The following is a 20,879-nucleotide window of genomic DNA, read 5'->3' as shown; positions in this document are numbered from 1 at the left end:
TTTATCCAACTTACATAACCTTAACTTAAAACCAACTTACTTTTTTCCCCATTTTCTTCCTTTCGTCTTCACCCTATTCACTTCCACTCAAGCCAGACTTTCTTTTCTTTGCTTCACTTACCTCCTCACCATCACTCGACCACTTTGCAGATATTTTAAAGGCATTCCATCGCTTAAAGATTTAAGCGGGGCTTAAAGGGATGGAGCACTCGTGCAGCCATTTCAGCAGTAAAACGTTAAAATTTCACCTCCCGGAAATTTGATGGCGCAAGTATTTGTCTTTACATTTAATATCTTAAAACAAAAAAGTGCTTTCTGTGAACTTAAGAGGAGCTCACATGTGCCACGAGCTCAGTTAACAACCAGTCCAATCACGGCTCAGTTTAAGAATGACCAAACCCAGAAAACAGGTGAGCCATAACAGTTGTTTACTAGCACTTAAACACCGTAATGTCATTTTCAGTCAACTGCAAGTTGTAGCAAAATAAAATTGAGATGGGTAAAAACAGGCTGATTTTTGTCTGCTTAATACATGTTTTACATATATAAATTACAATACCTGCTTGCTTTCCCTTCAATGTTGACAAATCACTTAATTTATTTCCTACACAAATGAACACAAACAACATTTTCTTATTTTTAAGTCAGGTTTTAATTTCCATCTTGTGTATAAAGTCTATAAATGAGCTAATATCGAATCAGCAACCTCTCATCAAACACTTCTTTCTGGGGTCCGTTTTACATCGTCAACTCCTGCAATGAAAACAAAACCCATCAGCAACAATAATTACTTCTTTGCAAACTGAACTACTCGAGAGCATCTCTTCTCAGGACAGAAATAATGGCTTCAGTTAAACTCAGAAGAACGAAAGTCTTGTCTTAATCATCATCGGAGAGTTGTTTGAGCAAACCATTCAACAAGGCTTCCTCAAGTTGAACCACTTTAAGAGAAGGTCCACAACTTACCATAATAGCGTTGACAATGTCGTTGTTGTTGTTTTTTAGGGCCCGTACAGCCTTTGCCCGAGATACGTTTGCTTGCGACATGACGAGTTCAATGTCCTTGACCTCAACTCCAGTCTCATCAACCTAAAACGGCAGGATGGGAGAAAAAGGGGGGGGGTTGAGTATGGGCTTTAGAGGCTTTTGCCATGTGCCTAATGTTAAGTCATATTAACCTCTTCCTCTTCGCTCTCCTCCTGTACTGTTGGCGTCTGTGTATTTTCCTGGATGTTTGAAACTGCTTCTCCCTGCACCTTGAATTTCTCTGCCGCAGCGAGCTGGGCTTGCTGAGAGAGATCTTCAATCTAAGTTGGAAAAGGGTGGGTGGGAGAAATTAGGTTAGTTGGGAAAATCACAAAACAGTGAAAACAGAGTTTTCTTACTCCCACCAATGAAACAAGACGGCAAACAATAAAAATGTGTAATTGCACAGCTGCATACCTTAGCTTCACCAAACACAATGTATGTGTCTGACGCCGGGCTCTTGTAGACATCTGGTTTGGTGATGACAAACAAGATGTTCTTGGACTTGCGAATTGTGACTCTGGTGACGCCTGTTACCTGCCTGAGACCGAGCTTTGACATTGCCTAGAAAGGAAAACAAAACCACATGATTTGTGTCTTCGGGTAGCCACGTTTGACTACAGATAACTAATGTCAGCTCTTTAACAGAATTACCTTTCGTGCTTTCTTTTCACTGCGGCTTTGTTTGGCTTTACTGACGGGTTCCTCATCTAGTTCAGCAGCAGCTGCAAGCTACAGCGAGCAAAATGTTCCTCCACATTAATACGGACTCAGAAACTGAGCAACATTAATTAAAAAAAAACAAAAAACTCTTCTCAGGACAGAAAAGGTGGCTTCAGCAGACTCAGAAGAACGAAAGTCACTGTTTAAATCATCATCCAAGAGTCAAAAGGCATCATGTTGCAAATACCAACAAAGAAGCATCAACCTTACCTGTGCTTGCTGTGTCTGTGTCTGTGCAGAGTCCTGTTCCTCCAGCTCAGGGACCGAGTCATCACTGTCCGATTCTGTACCAGAACCTACAATTTTGACCAAAAACAAAGTTATCTAAGAAACAAGCAAGAATATTCGAAATTCAGCCTGGCACAATGACAATAGTAAACATTTTTGCTTGTTCTGGAACTTTCTCAACACGCTGTACAGTAGATTTCGTAAATTGTATCTACCACCCACTCCCTAAAATATGTAAGGCATTTAAACACTGTCAAAGGTAGAGAAAAGCTATGCAAAACAAAAAAAAACTCAGCAGTTAAATAGCAAAAAAAGCCTTGACAATACATTTATTTATTCACATTATATTGAGGTTTCAAGCTTCAAACTTGAAGGAACTTTAAACAATATGCTGACTCCTTGGCATCAGGTAAACGAAACATTTAGTGACAGGAGGACATAGAGCAACAAGAAAAAGAAGAAAAGAAAGAAATACCAGCATTATTCTTGATCACAGTCTCCACCTGGCCTGGGGTTTTATCAGATGCGGGGGCGGTTTTGAGTGCAGTGACAGAATTTAGTAACTCAACATCAGGTTGGACAGGGACAGGCTTTGCAAGGGCCTCAGCAAAAGTCAGTTTACGGGAAGTCGAGTCATTGACAGGAGAATCAGCAACCAATTTGGTCTCAACAACTGGTTTAGTTTCAGCAACAGACTTTAGTTCAGTCTTTTGAGCAGGTTTCTCTGCCTCCACCACAGGTTTATCCTGCATGTTTGGCTCTGAAGCCTTCATGGCAGTAGATTTGCCCTGCGAAGCTGGGCTGGTAGCCTCCACAGGAGCAGGCTTGCCAGCCTTGTCCTGAGGAGCTGATTTGACTACCTGCGCTGGGACCGGTTTATCCTGGGGCTTGGGAGGCCCCAGGGGAGCAGGCTTGGCAGTCATGTCTAGTGGGGATGGCTTGGGAGCCTGCACAGGAGCATGCTTGTCCTGGAAGGCAGGCTTGGTGTCCCCTACAGTGGCAGGCTTAGCAGCTTTCTCTTGTGAGGCTGGCTTGGCATCCTGTACATGAGTAGTGGCGTTGCCCAGAGGGGGTGGCTTGGTAGCTTCCACAGGGACATTTTTGTCATGCAAGCCTGGCTTGGTGGGCTCGACAAAAGCAACCTTGGAAGTCTTCTCTTGTGGGGCTGGCTTGGCAGCCTTTTCTTGAGGTGCTGGCTTTGTGAGCTTCTCTTGTGGTGCTGGCTTAGTAGCCTGCACAGAAGTGGATTTGTCCTGAGAGGGAGGCTTGGGTGCCTGGGCAGGAGCATGCTTGTCCTGCGAGGCTGGCTTGGTGACCTCCACAGGAAGCGGCTTGGGAGCCTGGTCTTGTGGAGCTAGCTTGTCAGCCTTGGTAGGAAGCATAGGAGTGGACTTCTCCTGAGTAAGAGGCTTGGCAGCCTGCACAGGAGCATACTTGTCGTGCAAGGCAGGCTTGGTGGCCTCCACAGGAAGCGGCTTGGGAGCCTTGTCTTGTGGAGCTAGCTTGGCAGCCTGGGTACCCTGCAGAAGAGTGGATTTCTCCTGAGAAGCAGGCTTGGCGGCCTGCACAGGAACATGCTTGTCCGGCAAGGCAGGCTTGGTGGCTTCCACAGAAAGCGGATTAGAAGCCTTGTCTTGTGGGGCTGGCTTGGTAGCCTTAGCCTGCACAGGAGTGGATTTTTCTTGAGTGGCAGGCTTTGCAACCTGTGACGGGACATGTTTTTCCTGAGTCGCAGGCTTAGTAGCCTCCATGGGAACAAGCTTGGTAGCTTTGCCTTGAGGGGCTAGCTTGACAGGCTCCAAAGGGACATGTTTGTCCTCAGTTGCAAGCCTGGTGGTCTCCACGGGATCAGGCTTGGTAGCTTTGTTTTGTGGTGCTGGCTCGGTAGCCTTCATGCTAGCGAATCTCTCCTGTGGGCCTAGTTTGGCACACTTGGTAGCCCCCACAGGAGCATCCCTGCCGGCCTTGTCCTGAGGAGCTGGTTTGGCAACCGGCACTGGGACATGTTTGTCCTGCAAAGCGGTCTTAGTGACGTCCATGGGAGCAGGGTTGGCAGCCTTGTCTTGTGGGGCTGGCTTAGCAGCCTGCATAAGACAGGATTTGTCCTGTGCAACTGACTTTGCAGACTTCACAGGGACCTCTTTACTCTGAGCGGCAGGCCTGGTTCCCTCCGCAGGAGCAGGCTTGGCAGTCTTGCATTGTTGGGATGACTTGGCAGCCTGCATAGGTTTAGGCATATCCTGTGTGGCTGGCTTGGAAGCCAACAGTGGCTCAAGCTTTTGCTGCACAGGTCGCTTATCGGCCTCAATTGGACCATGTTTGACATCCTTGTCTTCTGGGGTTATCTTGGCAACGTTCCCTGTGGCAGGCTTGGTAACGTTCACAGGAACATGCTGCACAATGGCAGGTTTGACCTGGACGGCTGGCTTAGCTACCTGAACATCTGGCTTTCCCTCTTCCACAGGAGCAGGTTTGACCTGAGGGGCTGGCTTAATCTCAAAGCTGCTGACCTTAGTTTGAGAGAATATTTTGGTCTCAGCAGTGACAGTTGAAGATTTGAGGCCTTTAACAGGAACAGCTTCCTGAGCAGGCATAGTCTTTGGGTCTATGTTAGTCTTGGGTTTGGTTTCTATTTTAGATACTTCTATAGGGCCAACGGGACTATTTTGATTTAATATTTTGCTTGGCTTTGTAGGTGGAATGAGTGGCGGGAGATCATCGTCAGCAAGAAGAGAAACAGGTGTCATCAGAGTAACAGTAGAAGATTTGGAAGGGCTAGAAGCAAGAGAATTTGAAGCTGCCCGAGAAGACTTTGGTGTAACTTTAGGGGCTGCTGGGGTTGCAACAGGCTTTGCAGCAGCTGCAGATGTCTGTTTTGGCTCAGTTGGGACAGGCCTAGCATCAACAATTCGCTTAGTCTGCACAGATCTTTTGCTTTCTTCAATGACCTTGACATCCTGGGTGACAGGTTGAGACACAAAAGCCTCCCCTTTCTTGGGTTTATCTTGTTTGCCAGCCTTCACAACTTTAGGAGCAAAACGAGTACCGGGGTGAGCTGAAGGTGAGGAAGCTAAGGGAGACTGAACCGGAGACAAGGGAGTTGAGGAGGAAGTTGATTTTGGCGAGGTGGGAGAGGCGGAAGAGGCAGACATAGAAGAGCGTTTCCTTCTGCTAGGAACAGCCTTTGGGGCAGAAGAACCCTTAGCACTTTTGGCATCTTTTGGCTTTGCAGGGCCAGAAGCTGTCTGAGGTTGCTGGGTGGGAGCTGGGGCAGGAGGTGTTGCTGAACAAAAACAGATTCTTTAATTTCTTTGAAAACAGGTATGGGGAATCATTTCCCATGCAGGTTAAGTGACCAAACCAAGATGCAAATTTTTTTTTGGAGGGTTCCAAGAATTACACTTGTTCAAAGCAAATCACTGTTCAAAATGCAAAGATTTGAATTCCACACAGAAAACATTTACTCAGGGGGTGCTTTAGCTGTGAGTCGGACTAATTCAGATATTGTAATAAAAATAGAAGGCTAAAGGGCAGTGGCGTAGCCAAGCCGGGGCAGCGCCCCGGTTAGGACCCCCTGCGCCCCGGTTGGAAAAAAAAAAGAAGAGCTTTTTCGATTCTTCATTATCATGCCGTTTTTTTCTTTTGGTCTTGCGCTATTCTATGTGTGCGATGTTATCCATTCACCGTTTGCCTTCCGGACCCGGATGTTGTTTTAGCGATCAGCGAACGGCGTGGGTGATGTTAGATTTTTTTTTTCCTGTGGGCGCGCGCCCCTACTGGAAAAATTCCTGGGTACGCCTTTGCTAAACGGGTAGCATTTAGTATGTTGCAACACTCCAGCATGCATTGGTTGGCCGTGGCTAAAGGCAGCTCATTTAGGATGGTGCATATCTTGTCCCTTATTCAGTCTGAGTCAATCTTTTCAAGTGTGGTAGGTGTAGTAATTCAAAAATAAGTGACAATGCACTTGAGGACTTCAAACCAGGGGAACCAAGTTTTGTGGCTAAAAAATACATTTGTGGACAACCGGGAGGAAGAAGAAGAATCTTGAAGGCTTAGAGTCAGAATGGAGGACTAATTTTAATTGAGGCTGTTTCAAACACAGTCAAGCCCAATGAAGGAAGCGTCATGAACCTGCTGTTTTATTGCTGAATTCTAAAATGCTTGCTACACAAGTGAAGTTTCCAGAGCAATTTTGATTACAAAAACAACATTTTTTGATAAAACGTCAAAATTGAACTAAAATGTATATTTGTGTTTGGAATTGTATCAGTGTAGATTTTAGTAATAATAAAAAAAATTGATGCTACATACATACACAATGTTCAGCCCATTTTAAGTTTAAAGCTTGCAGAAGTATCACAATGTTTAAATTACAATGTGGGTTTTTATCTTATTAAATGTTGATTAAAAATTACAGCTGAAGAGGTAACAACAACCCGTGGCTAAGACATCACACACTACTAAATTGAAGCATACATAAGTCGAATTTAGTTGTGAAAATGCCTGGGTAAGCACACAATACACCCAACATGCTTTCAAGAACAAAGCTGTGAGAGTGAAACACCACACTCTAAATGAATTCAAGGATCCTGGGTTACTCTCTGGTGCACAGCCAGCAACAAATGTGCAGCACCTAGCAGCTGACAGTCAAAATGCCCATCACCTGTTATACGGCACGCCCCACACAAGCACTCATCTTACACCAATTCACCCCCTCAAAAGTAAGTGCCCAAATTTAGGTCATTTACAAGCACCATCGAGTACAGACCAGGACCCCAACGAGTGCTGTTTTTGGATACAGCATTCGTGACGACATCCATGCTTACGACAATTTAACATATACGAACCAGTCTCCACTTGTGGCTGGTGCATCTCCTGCTCCGTGACCGTTTCTGTTGCTTCGCCAGGCATGGTTGCTAGCAAAAGACACCAGTGTTACTTCATTAGCAAAACCATGAGCAATACACATCGCTATGTGGATATTAGAGGGGGTAGCCTTCCATTTATAGGACAATAATTTACATATATTCTACTGTTGCTATTACTTGTCGGGCCGGTAGAGCAAGCCATGCTTTAGCTAGCCTTGCTCACTTAGCTATGTTAGCCTGTAAACAACTTATTTCAGACGACTTGGAACGCTAGTGACCAGACCTATCTTTACCTTTTACCTGAAGCAACAGTTGACTACGGGTAACTAGTTGTCAATTGTTGTAAGCCAATACGCGTTGTGTAATTTTTAATGGGGCCTTGGAAGGCTGTACGTAAACTTTAGAGCCATCACGTTCCCCCATTTTGAGCCGGTTAACGGCAGCAATAAAAAGCGCACATACTAACGACAAGAGGGAGAGTCAATGGGGAAATGGTGTTACCCACTAACAGTACTACTTTGAGTCAACGTTTGCGGATGTTTACGAAGACTGTAATGTTTGTGAAACGGTTGGATGACATTAGATTGACAACGGAGGTACTCACCGACTTAAGATGCAATATCCAAGATGGCTGCGAGAGAGAGCCTTTGACCTCAGTTGCAGGCGGATATCCGGTTTAAAAGCAAATTTCCTTTTCCGGGTTACGAGCAAATTCTTGTACATATGTTTACGCTGAATGCCCCAAAATCGTAAATTGCCCAATCTGAATATGTATCAAATTATTTATGTTTTGAATCGTAATATTTTAAATATACTGCTGTTATTTTCTCAGTTTTTGGACATCTTTACTTATTTAGATAGACTTGTTGCACAAACACAAACTTTATCTCACATTGAATTTTGTAATTAAAATTCTGTGGAGGGGAGGGGGGGTCATAAGATACAATAGAGGTAGAGTAACAAAAATTAATTCAGTGCACAAATTATATAAAACACTATATTAGAAATATATGCGCGACACTATACATTTCACTCAGGCAATCCAACCAAATTAAATACGCAGCCTATGTTGCAAATAGCCTGCACAAATAGTTGCAATGCAATATCATTCATGTTTCAGCAATAAGTAATTGTAGCCTGACCAAGTCTTTGCAATTTATATCACTTTAAGTGTAGTCAATGAGACGTTCAGTGTTTGTGTATGCATTTTAACAAAGGCATACGGTGAAATATGACTGGGGCGAGGTTTGGAGCAGGGCGCAACTACACGCAACTACAACATACTATTTACAACAGTGACTCATTTTCACAAAGTAGAACTCAAGCAACATAATATAGTCACAACAAGATTATTTTTAAGGTTTAATTATGAATGTGTTGCTGGCTGTACAGAGTTAAAGATATCGGATCAGAGTAATGATGTCATTGTTGATCAGGGAAATGGCAACAAAGTCGCTCCAAAGGAAGATGTTTAAATCGTCAGTTCAAAAATCCTTTTGAAGATCTAAAAAGGAAAATAGCAAATTCATGACTTGAATACAGTGTTACTCCAGTAATTCTTGATTTTGTCAGACAATACATACCACTCTTTCTGAGAAGTTCTCCTTTCCGTGACTGAGCTAGGCCATCCAAAAATTTATCAAAATACTTGATGTATTTAACCAGACTGGTTCTTTTGTAATCTGTGAAAAGATCCGAGTGGAGTGAGCCGTCATTTGGTATTACTTTTAGATTACTATGACATGCCAAAAACACTAATATGGAAAACAGAGAAATGTTTTTTAAATGATCAATTAATCCCCGATAATTATTTCTACACCTTTTTTTTCTGTTATATTGAATCAAACTACTTATTAACATCATAACTCTAATTCCAAGTTAACTTGATTGGAGAAATTAGTAACTGGTATCAGTTTGCAGGGTAAGCAACGTGCAAGGTGTGGGGACTTTCACATTTCTTCACTTTCCCCACAAAAACATTGAATGACCTAAAAAATAACAACAAAAGAAGGACTTTTGTCACCTCTGATTTTCCGTTTCTCTGCAGTTTCTTCCTCATTTTCCTTGCCCTCTACATTTTCATCTTCTACCTCACCCGCCTTGACCCGATCCAACTCGTTGCAGATCAAACTACAACGACATTTAAAAATGTAAACTAGCGGAATAAAAATACTGTATCAATAGTGAGCATCATATATAAAATTGTTGCTTGCCTGATTGTGGGTACACTCAAGGGATCAAACGTATCCAGTTCTGTGAGGTCCATGGGAACCGAGATGCGCCCTGATCATGATTTTTAAAAACATAAAAAAAGAAAATAAGAGAGAGAGGAGAGCGAGAGCGATTTAGTCACATTGAGGCAACTCATCACCAGGAGAGGAAACTCCCTCACATTTACCTGTTTTGGGGTGGACGCTGAAAGGGCTCTTTAGCAAATGGTTCACACCTTTACTAACATTCACATCGAGTCGTGGGTAACAATACTGCAACATGATCTCTTTCTCAAAGTGTTGGCCCTTCTTGGCAGTCATCTTGACAGAAAAAAAAAGCATGTCATTAATCCCATCAAGGTAAGTATAAGCAGAATCACCAACCTGTTTCCTGCTGGCTTGTTCCACGATGAGTTCCCACCTATTCTCAGGGTTTTTCTCGTTCTTGAAGTTTTGTTGCAACTCTTTTCGAACATGTAGACCTATGTTAAGGGTCTGTCATTTTCACCTTGAGCTATGAAATATAGAGATAGAATAGACACATCTGAGGAGAAGGATATCTTCAGGCACAAGAGCCAGCACTTTCTCTACAGACTCCTTGCGGCCAAGTATGTCCTGTTGCTGCAGGGCATACATGGGAAAGTATCCCTCCAAAATTGACAGTGATTCTCTGTTCAAAGTACAAATAGAAACTCAGATGAAAAAGTGTTGACTTTAGGTAAAGGGAAAATATCAAAACAACTTGCTCATGCCTTATAAAGGGATGAATTGGCTCTGTCAGCACCACTTTCTTCACAGTCTCCTCACCACCCTGTGAAATAACCAACCACGATATTTAGGAGAGGTGTTGGTCAAGTTACTTCTAAAATGTTATATTACATGATGCGTTATAGTACGCCGTTGCAACCTAACTAGACGTACTTTACTCCTGTTAAGAATCATTTACCTTGACCAAACTGAGGTATTCTGCCACTGCGGATCGGGCTGATGTCGAAAGGGTCCTGGCAGCTTCATCACATACCCAACAATGAACCCCTCTTCTGCCAGAATAAACCCACAGGAGGTGCTGGAAACCAAAGTCATCTAGAATATTGCACACCAAACAAATTGCATCAAAGTCAATACTCTTTTAGATATCGAAGAACCTTAACAACACGTGACATACCTCGGAGCGCTCTGTCTAGGATTCGTATTGCGATGGTCATCAGAGTCCAGCACTTGGAACAAATGTCCGCAGCACTGTAATTAAAGTTTGTGATCAAACAGAGGGTCAATATGTGTCAATCCCTGGCCAATAGGGGTAAAATACTGAACATGGACGTATGCAGGACCTGCAACAGCTTCTGACATCATCATAGTCGGTCATGTCTATATCAAACACCAGCTCCTTCTCCAGAGCCTGGAAGGTTCCAGACTTCACCGTGTTATGTTGACTGGGCTGTGAGCCAAACCAACAGAAAATTATTAACATGATGTGAAACACTGCCCTCCAGAATTGTGCTGTCATACTCGGTGGCTGTAGACTGCCCCAATATCGATTTTGTAAGGGTTCATCTTCTGTATTTCTTTTTCCAGTTCGTTCTGTGTGGTAAAAGACTGGTAGCGGACGTAGATGTCGTCTTTGAGGGTGAAGGAGAACTCTCGGTTCTGGAAATAGTTTTTCTGCACTAAAATTGTAAATGAAAAAAGAGTAAGACATAACCTAGGCATGTTCAACAACAAAAGCTGCAGGGGCGCTCACCTCCGCCATAGTTGAGCCAGCGGTAGTACTGTGAGAATGGAAACAGTCGTCGGTAGTAAAGCGGTAGTAAATCCGGTAGACTAGCTGGATCATAATCCAATAACGAAGATGATACTGGCGACATTTCGCGCTATATTCGGGACAGCGATTACGATATGAAATTGACAAGTTTCATCACAAACCCTCGGTGTACTGCTTTGCCTCGAATAAAGCGCGGGAAAATGCTTCAGCAAAAAGCACAAAGCCAATGAGAAAAGAGCAGAGTAACGACGTAGGCGGAAGTTGTCAAGCAAGCCCGTAAAATGTACATGCTCACAGAATGTAATAATAAGATATGACCTAACTGCACCAAAAGATACCTGATTAAAATGCTAATAAAAATACCTAATTAACTGCCAGTCCTCTACTTTGAGCTGACTTTTATTATGTAAACGAGGTACCGATATGCACTGTGGGTAGAGGTAGATTTGCTTTGTAGGATTTGTAGTCTACAGTTCGGCCATGTTGGTAGGGGCGACTTCCATAGCAAAAGCCATGCATTGACACCAAAGCCTATCCTATTTTGCTTATTTCTCATTTGATTTTTACGAGATTTTTTCTTTAACAATACAAACGTTTACTTTCAATACGTCATATTAAAAACAACAACAAAGAAAAATGTACTGTGGAAGAGGTTGTTCCCACTTCCCTGACTGTAATTGTATGGCATTGTACACAGCACTATGTGCCGGCACCCAGTTGCTTTTTATTTTCATTTTACCGCTCACAAAGATGGCAACAGCTGAGACTTTGCGTCTTCTAGTGTCGCGTTGGTGTAAGCACGCAGCTAAATTGTAAATTGCGCTTTGGAATAGGAATAAAATATTAAGACAAAGATCACTGTATACTACGTATTTTACCCTGAAATAAAATAATTTAATATATATATTTTCGTGTGTAACGAGAAACACCCAGGTTGTATAAATCCATTGTATTTAAATACCAGGCCGTTTCGCGTGTTGAAAGAATAACGTTGTCCACCCATAGAGGGCAGGAGAATACAATCTATTGAAAAATCTTTTGAGTTGAAATGCACTTTTGACAATTTAATGGAGTTAATGTACTAATAGGCTCAAACGTAATCAAGAGCACATGAATTCAAATTGAACATGAAAGTATTCAAAAGAAAAAAATATGTTAATAAACAATAAAAGGGCAACGTAAGACTGCTCACCCAGTTTTAAAAACAGCACGGGTATCGTCAACCCAAGATGCAGGGTCCAGAAGTGGAGAGAAATGAAACATTACGTTTTGGTGTGTGCTTGAACTCGTTAAATGTTGAAACAAAGAGAGAAAAGAAGAGATGAACCTCTGATATATATTTACCATAAAAAATGGGGGGTTTGCCCCCCCACACACACACCAAACAGGAAAAACAGAAAGCCACTGGCTTCTGTGACAGCTGAACAGTCATTATTATGTTGTGCTTGAGTCATCATGCTCTACTTCCTCTCAAAATGCTTGACACTTGAATATTCACTGTTACTGTGATTAACGGAGCCATCTGTCATCTATTTGCGATTGGCAAGGCAGCACTGCGCCACATTTGCCCCATTTGAACAGCAGTCACATTCTACTTGTTCTATAAACACATGGCATCAGGTCACCCAATTGACAATTAGGAAACATCCAACATTGCACATGGCATAAAACATATATGAGGCAGTACAAATCCCAAATCCATCCATCCATTTTCTATACTGCTTGTCCCCACGGGGGTCGCGGGCGTGCTGGAGTCTATCCCAGCAGTCCTCGGGCAATAGGCGGGGGACACCCTGAACTGGTTGCCAGCCAATCGCAGGGCACACAGAGACGAACAACCATCCGCAATCGCACTCACACCTAGGCGCAATTTGGTGCCTGTTCCTTGTAAGACATAAAAACATTTGGAACCTGTACATTACAATGCTACATGTTTGGAAAAAAATGACACTGATGCATTGCACTTATGTTACTTCAGTTAAAATCAATCAGAAATGATTGCTCTTTGCACGAAAACACGACTATATGCACTTTAAGGAGCTAAAAGGAATTCAGATTAAAACGAGTGCATCGAAGGTGAATGTTTGCACCTTTTAAAAGCAGCAGTCTTCTCTTAAACACTTCTCCATTTGATTTAATCTACAGATTGTACAGAGTTCAGTTGCTCCTTGTTAAATCTAAAGGAATGATAAATGTGGAATTCCTGACCCTGAACAATGGGAGGGTCGTTAACTCTCCTGCACGACGCCCCTCGCGCTCGCGCAGGCAGGCACACACGCGACGTCCTCATTGGCTGGCGTCACCATATAAAAATCCCGCAGTGGTCCGTTGACTTATCACCGAGCATCAGCCCGAAAAGAAGCCACCACCGCGTGGATCTAGAACATTGCCAGTTTCGACGCTGCCGATTAATCCCCCCCCATCATTGATCCCCAACCAGCATGAAGGAGAGACGCCTCCCGCAGCCCTTTGTAGCGCGCTGCAAATTGGTGCTGGTTGGAGATGTCCAATGCGGTAAAACGGCCATGCTTCAGGTCCTGGCTAAGGACTGCTACCCAGAGGTAGGAGATTTATTTCTGCACCACGCCATCATCAACATCAGCAACATCAGGAGCCATCGGCATTGTCATCCTTTTTGCCAGTAATCATGACCAGAGCAGGGACTCAAATTTACTTCCACGTCTCCATCATTCGCATCAATGCCAAAACTTAGTTTCATGATGCAAATTGGAAAATGTAAGATACTTATCTGTGTGTCTCAGTCGTATTTAATGAGAGAAAAATCGAATGAGATTTTTAATAAAAAAAACACTGATAATGGTTAAAATCGTCATAGGAATTCATTTCGCTAAGAGCAACATCATATTGTGATTTTGGTCCATTGTGGTGCAGGATTACAATGTGCTTCTTATATTTTGCCACATGCATCTTGAAGGTACAGGTCTAGAAATGCGCAGGCTATCCCAATGACAGGCAGTAAATCAACTATATTGTATTGTGAAAGCGAGAACAGATTATTAGTCATGAGTGACACGACGCCACATCTCGTAATGCAAAAAAAAAAAAAAGAGCTTCTCGTTTTAACATGAGTTACATAAAGGTCTACTCCTCCTCCTCCTCCTCTCCAGACGTACGTCCCGACTGTGTTTGAGAACTACACAGCCTCTATGGAGCTTGACGGCCAGCGTGTTGAGCTCAGTCTTTGGGACACATCAGGTAAGAATGTATTCATATTTAGACATGCTCTCCCTCTGGCATCAAAACCACTCATGAGATCCTTTGTGTATCCATTGCTGATTTTGGAGTGACTGGTTTTACCTTCCAACTGAGACAGTCTGCCCAGAGACCAGTATGGTTTGCAAATAAAGCACCAGGTTACTTAGTGCTATATCAATAGTGCTGCTTACACATCTAGTTACTGTATGTCAGTCCCCTTTTTATTGCTTGTTAAACAATGCGTGCCACGTCTGTTTGAGCGCTCCATTTGCACAGGGTGTTCACTAAAATCGTTCCTGGATTATTCATTCTGGCATGGTCGAGTAGGGGTTTCTTATGCAGAAGTAGTTTTTTTACCAACACCCCCAAATCATTAAAAAAAAAGTTCAAAAAAAAATAAAAGGCTGCTGCTAATTAACATTATACATTTTCCACAGAAATTGAAGTGAAATGAGGGGGGGGGGCCCAAAAAATTCAAAATATAAAAAACATTGAAAAAATATATGTATTTTAAAATAGACATGTTTTAGTTTGTCTTACACTGGATATTTTTTGCAGATTTAGAATATGTAGAAAAAAAAGTGCTTGAATAATGTTAACATTTTTGAGAGTCGATTTTTGTGAGGAAAAAAAAAATCAAAATGAGTTCTCGTTTAGCTGTTTTGTGCTGTTGAATAGTAATTTTTCGCATAAGCGGTATAGAAGATAGATGCACGGACGGATGGACGGATGGATGGATGATGGATGGATGGATGGATGGATGGATGGATGGATGGATGGATGGATGGAAAAAAAATACAGTATGTGGTTATTTTGTTGCTTGCTTCAATCAATTCCATACAACCATTAAAATTATTTATTGATTCATTCGTTATTATGACCATACAGGTCAAAAATATTCCGTGCAAAAGTTATCCTCATATTAATATTTTGATAATTAATGTTATACTATTATAAAAGCTTTTGGGCAGTTATCAACCAAGTTAGATTGTGCTTCCATTTGTGGTCCCTTCCCATGTTGAAAATTGAATTCCTAAGTGGGTAAAACGCAGTGCATGGCACACTGACATAATGAAAAGTGTTATGTAAATAAGATCAATAAGATAAAATCCTTCCACTCGCTCATGGATTTCTTTCATAACAGCATCGACTGCGGCATTCTGCTCGGAGGAGGTTGACCTGTGCCAGTTGGCTCGTGGAAGGCTTTTTTTTTTTTTTTTAAATTACTGGGGAGAAAGGGTTGCCTGGGCCATGCAGGGGGCGGAAGTGGGTATACGCATGTGTCGTATGCTATTACGAGAACAGACGGTGAAGAACACTGTGAGAAAACAAATTCATGAGCTCCTCGCACCTTCTGTTTTAGGCAGCTAAAGAATGCTTTTGTGTCTATGTCCTCCGCTGAGCAAAAACATGCTGGTCAGTCAGCATCATATAAGTGTTATTTTCCGTGGCAACAAAGTTCCACATGTTGTTTACTACTTTCCTTTCAATAGATCTTACAATAGACATAGCACATTTAGGAGTCTGCATGCATTATGTTATATTATTTGTTTTATGTTACAGCTTCTAATAGCGCATGGACAGCCGATCATTCACTTTGTCTGCGGCCCATTCAGCGAATTTGCTCATGTTTGTCCAACTAACGCTTGTGTGTGTGCTTGGTTTGCTCAGGCAGGCAGGCACCCTGCCTTTAATGTGTAGCCGGGTCATAGTGGGTGTAAGACATTGTTCTCCTCTTCGATTTCTCTGCCTCCTCTTTCTCAGGCCTTACATCATTCCTTTGGTGTTATGTGAAGCTGAAGATACTGACATAAGTGTATGAGTTGTCTTAAAGGGGAAGTCAACCTGAAAAAATTCTGAACAGCAAAATGTTGTATGTGCCCCCACTAGTAGTCTAAACGGAGCATTATGATTAATATTGCATTTGTGGAATATGAGTTAAGGGGCAAAACCGACTTGTTTTTGTCTTTCTCAGGGGGCGGTCATTCTGCCACTTGCTGTCCGCTAAAAATTACATCACAGTTGTCAGGACACAACCAATCATGGCCCATCTTCAGTGAGCCGTGATTGTTGTGACAGCAAGTGGCAAAATCGCCTTCCCCTGAGATGGATAACAATAGGTGGATTTTGTCCATTTAATTCATATTCCATTAATCAGAAAACTGTTTGGACCAGTTGAACTGCATAAAACATTTTCTGACAAAGAACATTTTAGAATGGACTTCCTCTTTAAGATGCAGTGGCTAGGTTTTAGCTAAACACTTGTACGTGTCTTGTAGTATCCGTTTCTGATAGATTTATATATCCTCATATTTACACAACCCAGGAAAAGTGTCAGAAATTAGATCCTAGTATTGGTGTGTGAAGCAGAGCCAAGACAATGGAGGGCGGACATCCTGTCAAACTCTTTTTAGCACAAGAGCATTCCTGAATCTTAAAATAGCTTCTAGATAGGTGTCCGTTTGTCTATCAGATTGTCCACCTGATTTAACACTAGGCGGCTGTGACTATTTTGTTATGATTGACACAATTCCTATAAAGACGAAAATACAGTATGTTCAAAACTGTGAACTCTTGTGGTTGTAGTGTAAAATGCTACCACATCATACCAAAAGCTGTTTGTACCTTTTTCATGACCACCTCTGAATCCAAATCTGCTTGAGGTCAGGCAGTGAACATCTTGGTGATGCTCAGTGGAAGCCACTATTGTAATGTTGTTCGGGACAGTCTAACGTAGGGATTAGTCGAAAATCAATCAAAAATCCATTAAACATGCTTCAAATATGCCTCGATGTTGCATTACACTGTTTGCACACTGTAAAACATTAAAAACAATGTGTAAAATAGACATCAGCCACATTTGTATCCTCCTCCGCCCTTTAAGGTTCCCCGTACTACAACAACGTTAGGCCCCTCTGCTACAGCGACTCCGATGCAGTGCTGTTATGCTTTGACATCAGCAGACCAGACAGTGTAGACAACGCGCTGAAGAAGGTAACTGCTGCTACACCGTGAATATGAAAGTTGGATATGAGGACATGCACCATATCATCACGTAAAAAAACATACGGAATCTGTTTTGTAGTGGAAAGCGGAGATCCAGGATTTTTGTCCTTGTACTCGGATCCTGCTAATAGGCTGCAAGACGGACCTGCGCACAGATGTGTGCACACGGATGGAGCTGTCCAATCAGAAACAGACGCCAATTTCCCACGAGCAGGTGTGTTCAAATTCCTTTTTGTGTCTTTGCTTCCATTGTGAGTCAGCGAGGCTCGACAGTCAAAGTCGTATCCGCTTCACGGCAGGGTTGTTCCTGGGCCAAGCAGCTCGGTGCCGAAGCGTACCTGGAGTGCTCAGCTTTCACGTCAGAGAAGAGCATCCACAGCGTTTTCCGTGCGGCCGCCTTGGCCTGCATGAACAAACTCCAACCGGCCGACAAGCCCAGCCCAGTTCGCCGTCTCTCCAAGAGACTCCTACACCTGCCCAGTAAGACGGAGATTATCTCCTCCACTTTCAACAAGGAGAAGTCAAAGAGCTGCACCATCATGTGAACACACAGTGGTTGCACATGAGGACAAGTGACCTGCTGACGGTTCATCACAGTGATGTGGGTTTCTAAATAGAATAGACACTCCACCCCAAATCCCCCCTGTCACTTGTCCTAATACACTCTGACCATTTGCCGCCGAGACAGATCAACAAGCTCCAATCCTTGCAAGGTTGGTGTAAGGGAGGTCATGCAAGATCTAAGTGGCGAGGGTGATTGCTGCATCACCTTAATTATCCCCCATTTGGAAATCTAATAGCAGCGCCATAACAATCCATCTGTCTGGAAGGCAACGATAGCAACACATTCGGTACACCTGCACAATCGAGTGAATATGGAGCAAAAACGAGAGAGCTTGATTCATCTTGGTGAGCTTAGCTCTCTGCCAACCAATCACGGCTCACCAGTTTTCTGAAGCTCAGCCGTGATTGCTTGTGACATGGGACCTGGCAACTGTGATGTCATTTTCAGTCGAGAACAAGTGGCAAAATGGATGCCCCCCCTGAGAGGGATAAAAAAAAGTTGAATGTTGCTGCTTAACTAATATTCCACAAACGCAATGTTAATCAGAGTCCCATCTTTAGACGAGTGGGGTCACATACAAGATATTATTGTAAAGACGTTTTTTTGGGTTAACTTTCGCTTTAAATGAAATTTATCCTTTGTAAGTGCAAATAGCATTTCCTTTACAATACTGAACAATGGCATTGAAATGTGGAACAAATTCAGTTCGATGAATTAAAATATACAAGCATAACAGACTCAGGCTCGGTTAAACAAAAATTTATTTACGAAACTACTACACGTTTGGCACAGAGAGAATCACTGGTGCAACCTTGTTTTTATTTTGTTTTAGGCGTGCCACAGAGTCTCGGTCTAAAACACACTATACTGTCTCACTAGTCCGACCCCACGTGGTATAACGCCAAACGAATGATCCAGAGTCCGACAAAGACAATCAACATTATCTTGGAAAGGTCAATGCGGCCCTATGGAGCTCATGTTGTGCAGGTGTATCCAATACTGTTACTTACAAAGGTTAAATGCTGCTCTCCCCCTGAATATTATGTAAGTGTTGTCATTTTGCGACATTCATGCCTTCTCATGTGTGTGGCACCGTGGCGCACAAAGAGCAAGAGTGCGAAAGCTCCCTCAACAGCGGTCCTTGAACGATTGCTTCCCTTGCTACCCATTTGCTGTTTTTCATTCGGATTAAAGCTGACAGCGGAGAAAGTAGCAGCAAGGCTAGCGGTTTTAGCAAGACGAGCGTCGATTGGCAAAGGCGGTGGGAGGATGTACTCAAGGGATGAGATGCGACTCAGCGCTCACGTGAGCCGTCCAGCGTCGTGGCAGCGATAACTATAGGCCTTGATTTTAGTGGCGGGCGCGAGCACGTCATCTCCAGACGCCCGCAATCCACATCCAAGCAACATTCATTAAACGTTCCTTTTGACATATATTGTTTTTGATTTCCACATGATCTTCGAACAAACTTGCCCTGTAGCTGGTTATGCAACATTTTTTTGCGTGTGTTGCCTTTTTAGCATTAACACAAACGTCCTGAGCAGATGCTGATTTCCAAGGAGGGGGTGGAAGCAGAATCACTCAAATGGGCTGGTCCTGTTTGCAGAAAGACTTTTTCCACCTTTTTCTTTTCCATTTTCCTTTTCAAGTTCCCGAATATGCATTCCGAACAAAAATATATCCTCGTATTTCTCTTTACGGCTTGCTTTCTTGAGTGTTTTCACTAGCTGTCGCTGTTGTTGTATTCACTGGAGTCTTCTGGCATTAGCGTCGGTTGACAGCTAAGCTAATGGAAGACTGGATGATTTGTAGGGCTGCACCAAGAAGACCGGAGTTGTCTGGTAATGGAGAACACTGGAATTTAACATGTTGCCTAGCAACAGAGTGCAGGGTTCCTGCCTTGCGCAGAGATAGAGGGATGATTCTGCGAGAGGGCGCATCACCTTTCATTTGTAGCATTAGACCAAGCCACGGCAAAGGTGGCGTGGTCTCCTATTAAAGAACACAATTTGAAAGACGTCAATCGGTAGCGCGCGAGAGAAGACAAATGGAACAACTTCTCAAATGCACCTTCAGCTCAAATGATATTGTTTTATTCCACAGCCGTTTCTAGAGCATCCAGTTTCCTAAAACTAACTATCTGTTTACTCCCTTGCTCTTTTTCCCTCCTCTACATATCTCCCCTTGCTTGTTTGAAAGAATGTTTCAGTGAAGTTGACAATGTCTTAAATTATTGACTGAATTCTGTATTTGTTATTGCCATACTCTATTTTTCATCTTCAAATCTTTATTTAAATAAAAATATTTAAAAAATCCCATTTGGGCTCAACGTGTTATACTGTAAAAGCACATTTCCTGGTCGGTTTTTAACATCAGCTTTATTTTATTCTTGAACCATGTTTTCTAGAAGCCTTATCAAATTAGACCAAAGATATTTGGCACCGGATAACAGCATTGTTTCTATTTTGTCTCAAGCAAGTCAAAATATGGCCTTTCTGTTTTTGGTCAAGGTTATAACATTTCATGTCCCCTCCAAAAGTATTGGAACAACATAATCCAATACACAGTGCTAACACAATGAAGCCGGAACGGCATTTCAAATGAAGAGTGCAACAGTCAATGGTCACAGGCTTGATGCAATTATTGCAAATAAGGGTGATGTCACCAAAATTCAGTGTTATTCACTTTGGGTTAATTCAATAATGTTGGTTCCAAAACGTTTGCTCGCTTGAAATCTGGGTGATTTGAAACAAAAGTTGCTCTATGCTGAGTCGTTTAATTTATCGAGATGTTAATAGCACTAATTAAAAGCTGGAATTCTGAACTTGTGTCTTATATTTATCTGTTGATCTGAAACCCAAATGTTTTCAATACACAATAAAAACAAAATCTTAACCTTGCCGTTTCAATACTTCTGAAGTGGACTGCAGCCTTCCTCATTTCTCTAAACTTCCGACTCTTCAATTTAAAATCAAACCAGTTTCGATTAAGTTTGAGCCAATTTAAATAAATAAATAAATAAATAAATAAATAAATATGATTTCCTCACTGTGGGATGAAAAAAAAAATCAATGAACATGTCCTTCTCTACCGCTGTTAGCTTTAGTAAGTGTCAATCAAGAATACGGCTGCAGTGCAATATCTGAATGTGTCTTTGTTGTTTATGCATTTGTACACATGAAGTCTTATTAATTAGCAATGCCACAAGGTACACTTAACCCAAATAACTCTGATCTGCATCCTTTTCATGCTTGCGTTATTTCCTGACTCAA

The 20,879-nt window shown here is 42.4% G+C and overlaps 3 protein-coding genes and 2 non-coding genes across 6 annotated transcripts; 1 reads left to right on the top strand and 4 right to left on the bottom strand.

Annotated features, from left to right (window-relative positions):
* Nucleotides 1-411: 411 nt before the first annotated feature.
* Nucleotides 412-7,532, bottom strand: naca (nascent polypeptide associated complex subunit alpha). 2 transcript variants are annotated; one of them, XM_061264729.1, is made up of 9 exons: nucleotides 7,453-7,532; nucleotides 6,828-6,896; nucleotides 2,453-5,260; nucleotides 1,960-2,045; nucleotides 1,681-1,758; nucleotides 1,444-1,590; nucleotides 1,179-1,307; nucleotides 967-1,089; nucleotides 412-753 (listed from the first exon to the last, which is right to left on the bottom strand). In XM_061264729.1, exons 2-9 carry the CDS (start codon nucleotides 6,889-6,891, stop codon nucleotides 739-741), a joined length of 3,450 nt encoding a protein of 1,149 aa, XP_061120713.1. In that variant the 5' UTR covers nucleotides 6,892-6,896; nucleotides 7,453-7,532; the 3' UTR covers nucleotides 412-738. The 2 variants fall into 2 exon arrangements, with proteins under 2 accessions (XP_061120713.1, XP_061120724.1); XM_061264740.1 differs by lacking the exon at nucleotides 2,453-5,260.
* LOC133150588 (small nucleolar RNA SNORD59) lies at nucleotides 823-896 on the bottom strand. The gene has a single exon (XR_009713805.1). It is a non-coding gene; the product is annotated as a small nucleolar RNA SNORD59 (small nucleolar RNA).
* LOC133150587 (small nucleolar RNA SNORD59) lies at nucleotides 1,837-1,910 on the bottom strand. The gene has a single exon (XR_009713804.1). It is a non-coding gene; the product is annotated as a small nucleolar RNA SNORD59 (small nucleolar RNA).
* A 665-nt stretch (nucleotides 7,533-8,197) lies between the features above and the next one.
* Nucleotides 8,198-11,142, bottom strand: prim1 (DNA primase subunit 1). The gene is made up of 13 exons (XM_061272950.1): nucleotides 10,800-11,142; nucleotides 10,568-10,725; nucleotides 10,390-10,496; nucleotides 10,224-10,297; nucleotides 10,005-10,141; nucleotides 9,811-9,869; nucleotides 9,619-9,728; nucleotides 9,443-9,534; nucleotides 9,247-9,379; nucleotides 9,062-9,131; nucleotides 8,872-8,978; nucleotides 8,432-8,530; nucleotides 8,198-8,352 (listed from the first exon to the last, which is right to left on the bottom strand). Exons 1-13 carry the CDS (start codon nucleotides 10,921-10,923, stop codon nucleotides 8,333-8,335), a joined length of 1,290 nt encoding a protein of 429 aa, XP_061128934.1. The 5' UTR covers nucleotides 10,924-11,142; the 3' UTR covers nucleotides 8,198-8,332.
* Nucleotides 11,143-13,126: 1,984 nt separating this feature from the next.
* Nucleotides 13,127-19,937, top strand: LOC133150367 (rho-related GTP-binding protein Rho6-like). Its single transcript, XM_061272850.1, has 5 exons — nucleotides 13,127-13,381; nucleotides 13,949-14,036; nucleotides 16,921-17,030; nucleotides 17,122-17,256; nucleotides 17,342-19,937. The coding sequence occupies exons 1-5, from the start codon at nucleotides 13,262-13,264 to the stop codon at nucleotides 17,585-17,587; spliced, it is 699 nt and encodes a 232-aa protein (XP_061128834.1). The 5' UTR covers nucleotides 13,127-13,261; the 3' UTR covers nucleotides 17,588-19,937.
* Nucleotides 19,938-20,879: the final 942 nt, after the last annotated feature.

The sequence above is a fragment of the Syngnathus typhle genome, linkage group LG2 (genome assembly GCF_033458585.1).
Source record: "Syngnathus typhle isolate RoL2023-S1 ecotype Sweden linkage group LG2, RoL_Styp_1.0, whole genome shotgun sequence".
NCBI classification, from domain to species: domain Eukaryota; kingdom Metazoa; phylum Chordata; class Actinopteri; order Syngnathiformes; family Syngnathidae; genus Syngnathus; species Syngnathus typhle.
Note: the sequence above shows the minus strand (reverse complement) of the source record. Positions and strands in the feature narration are given on the sequence as shown.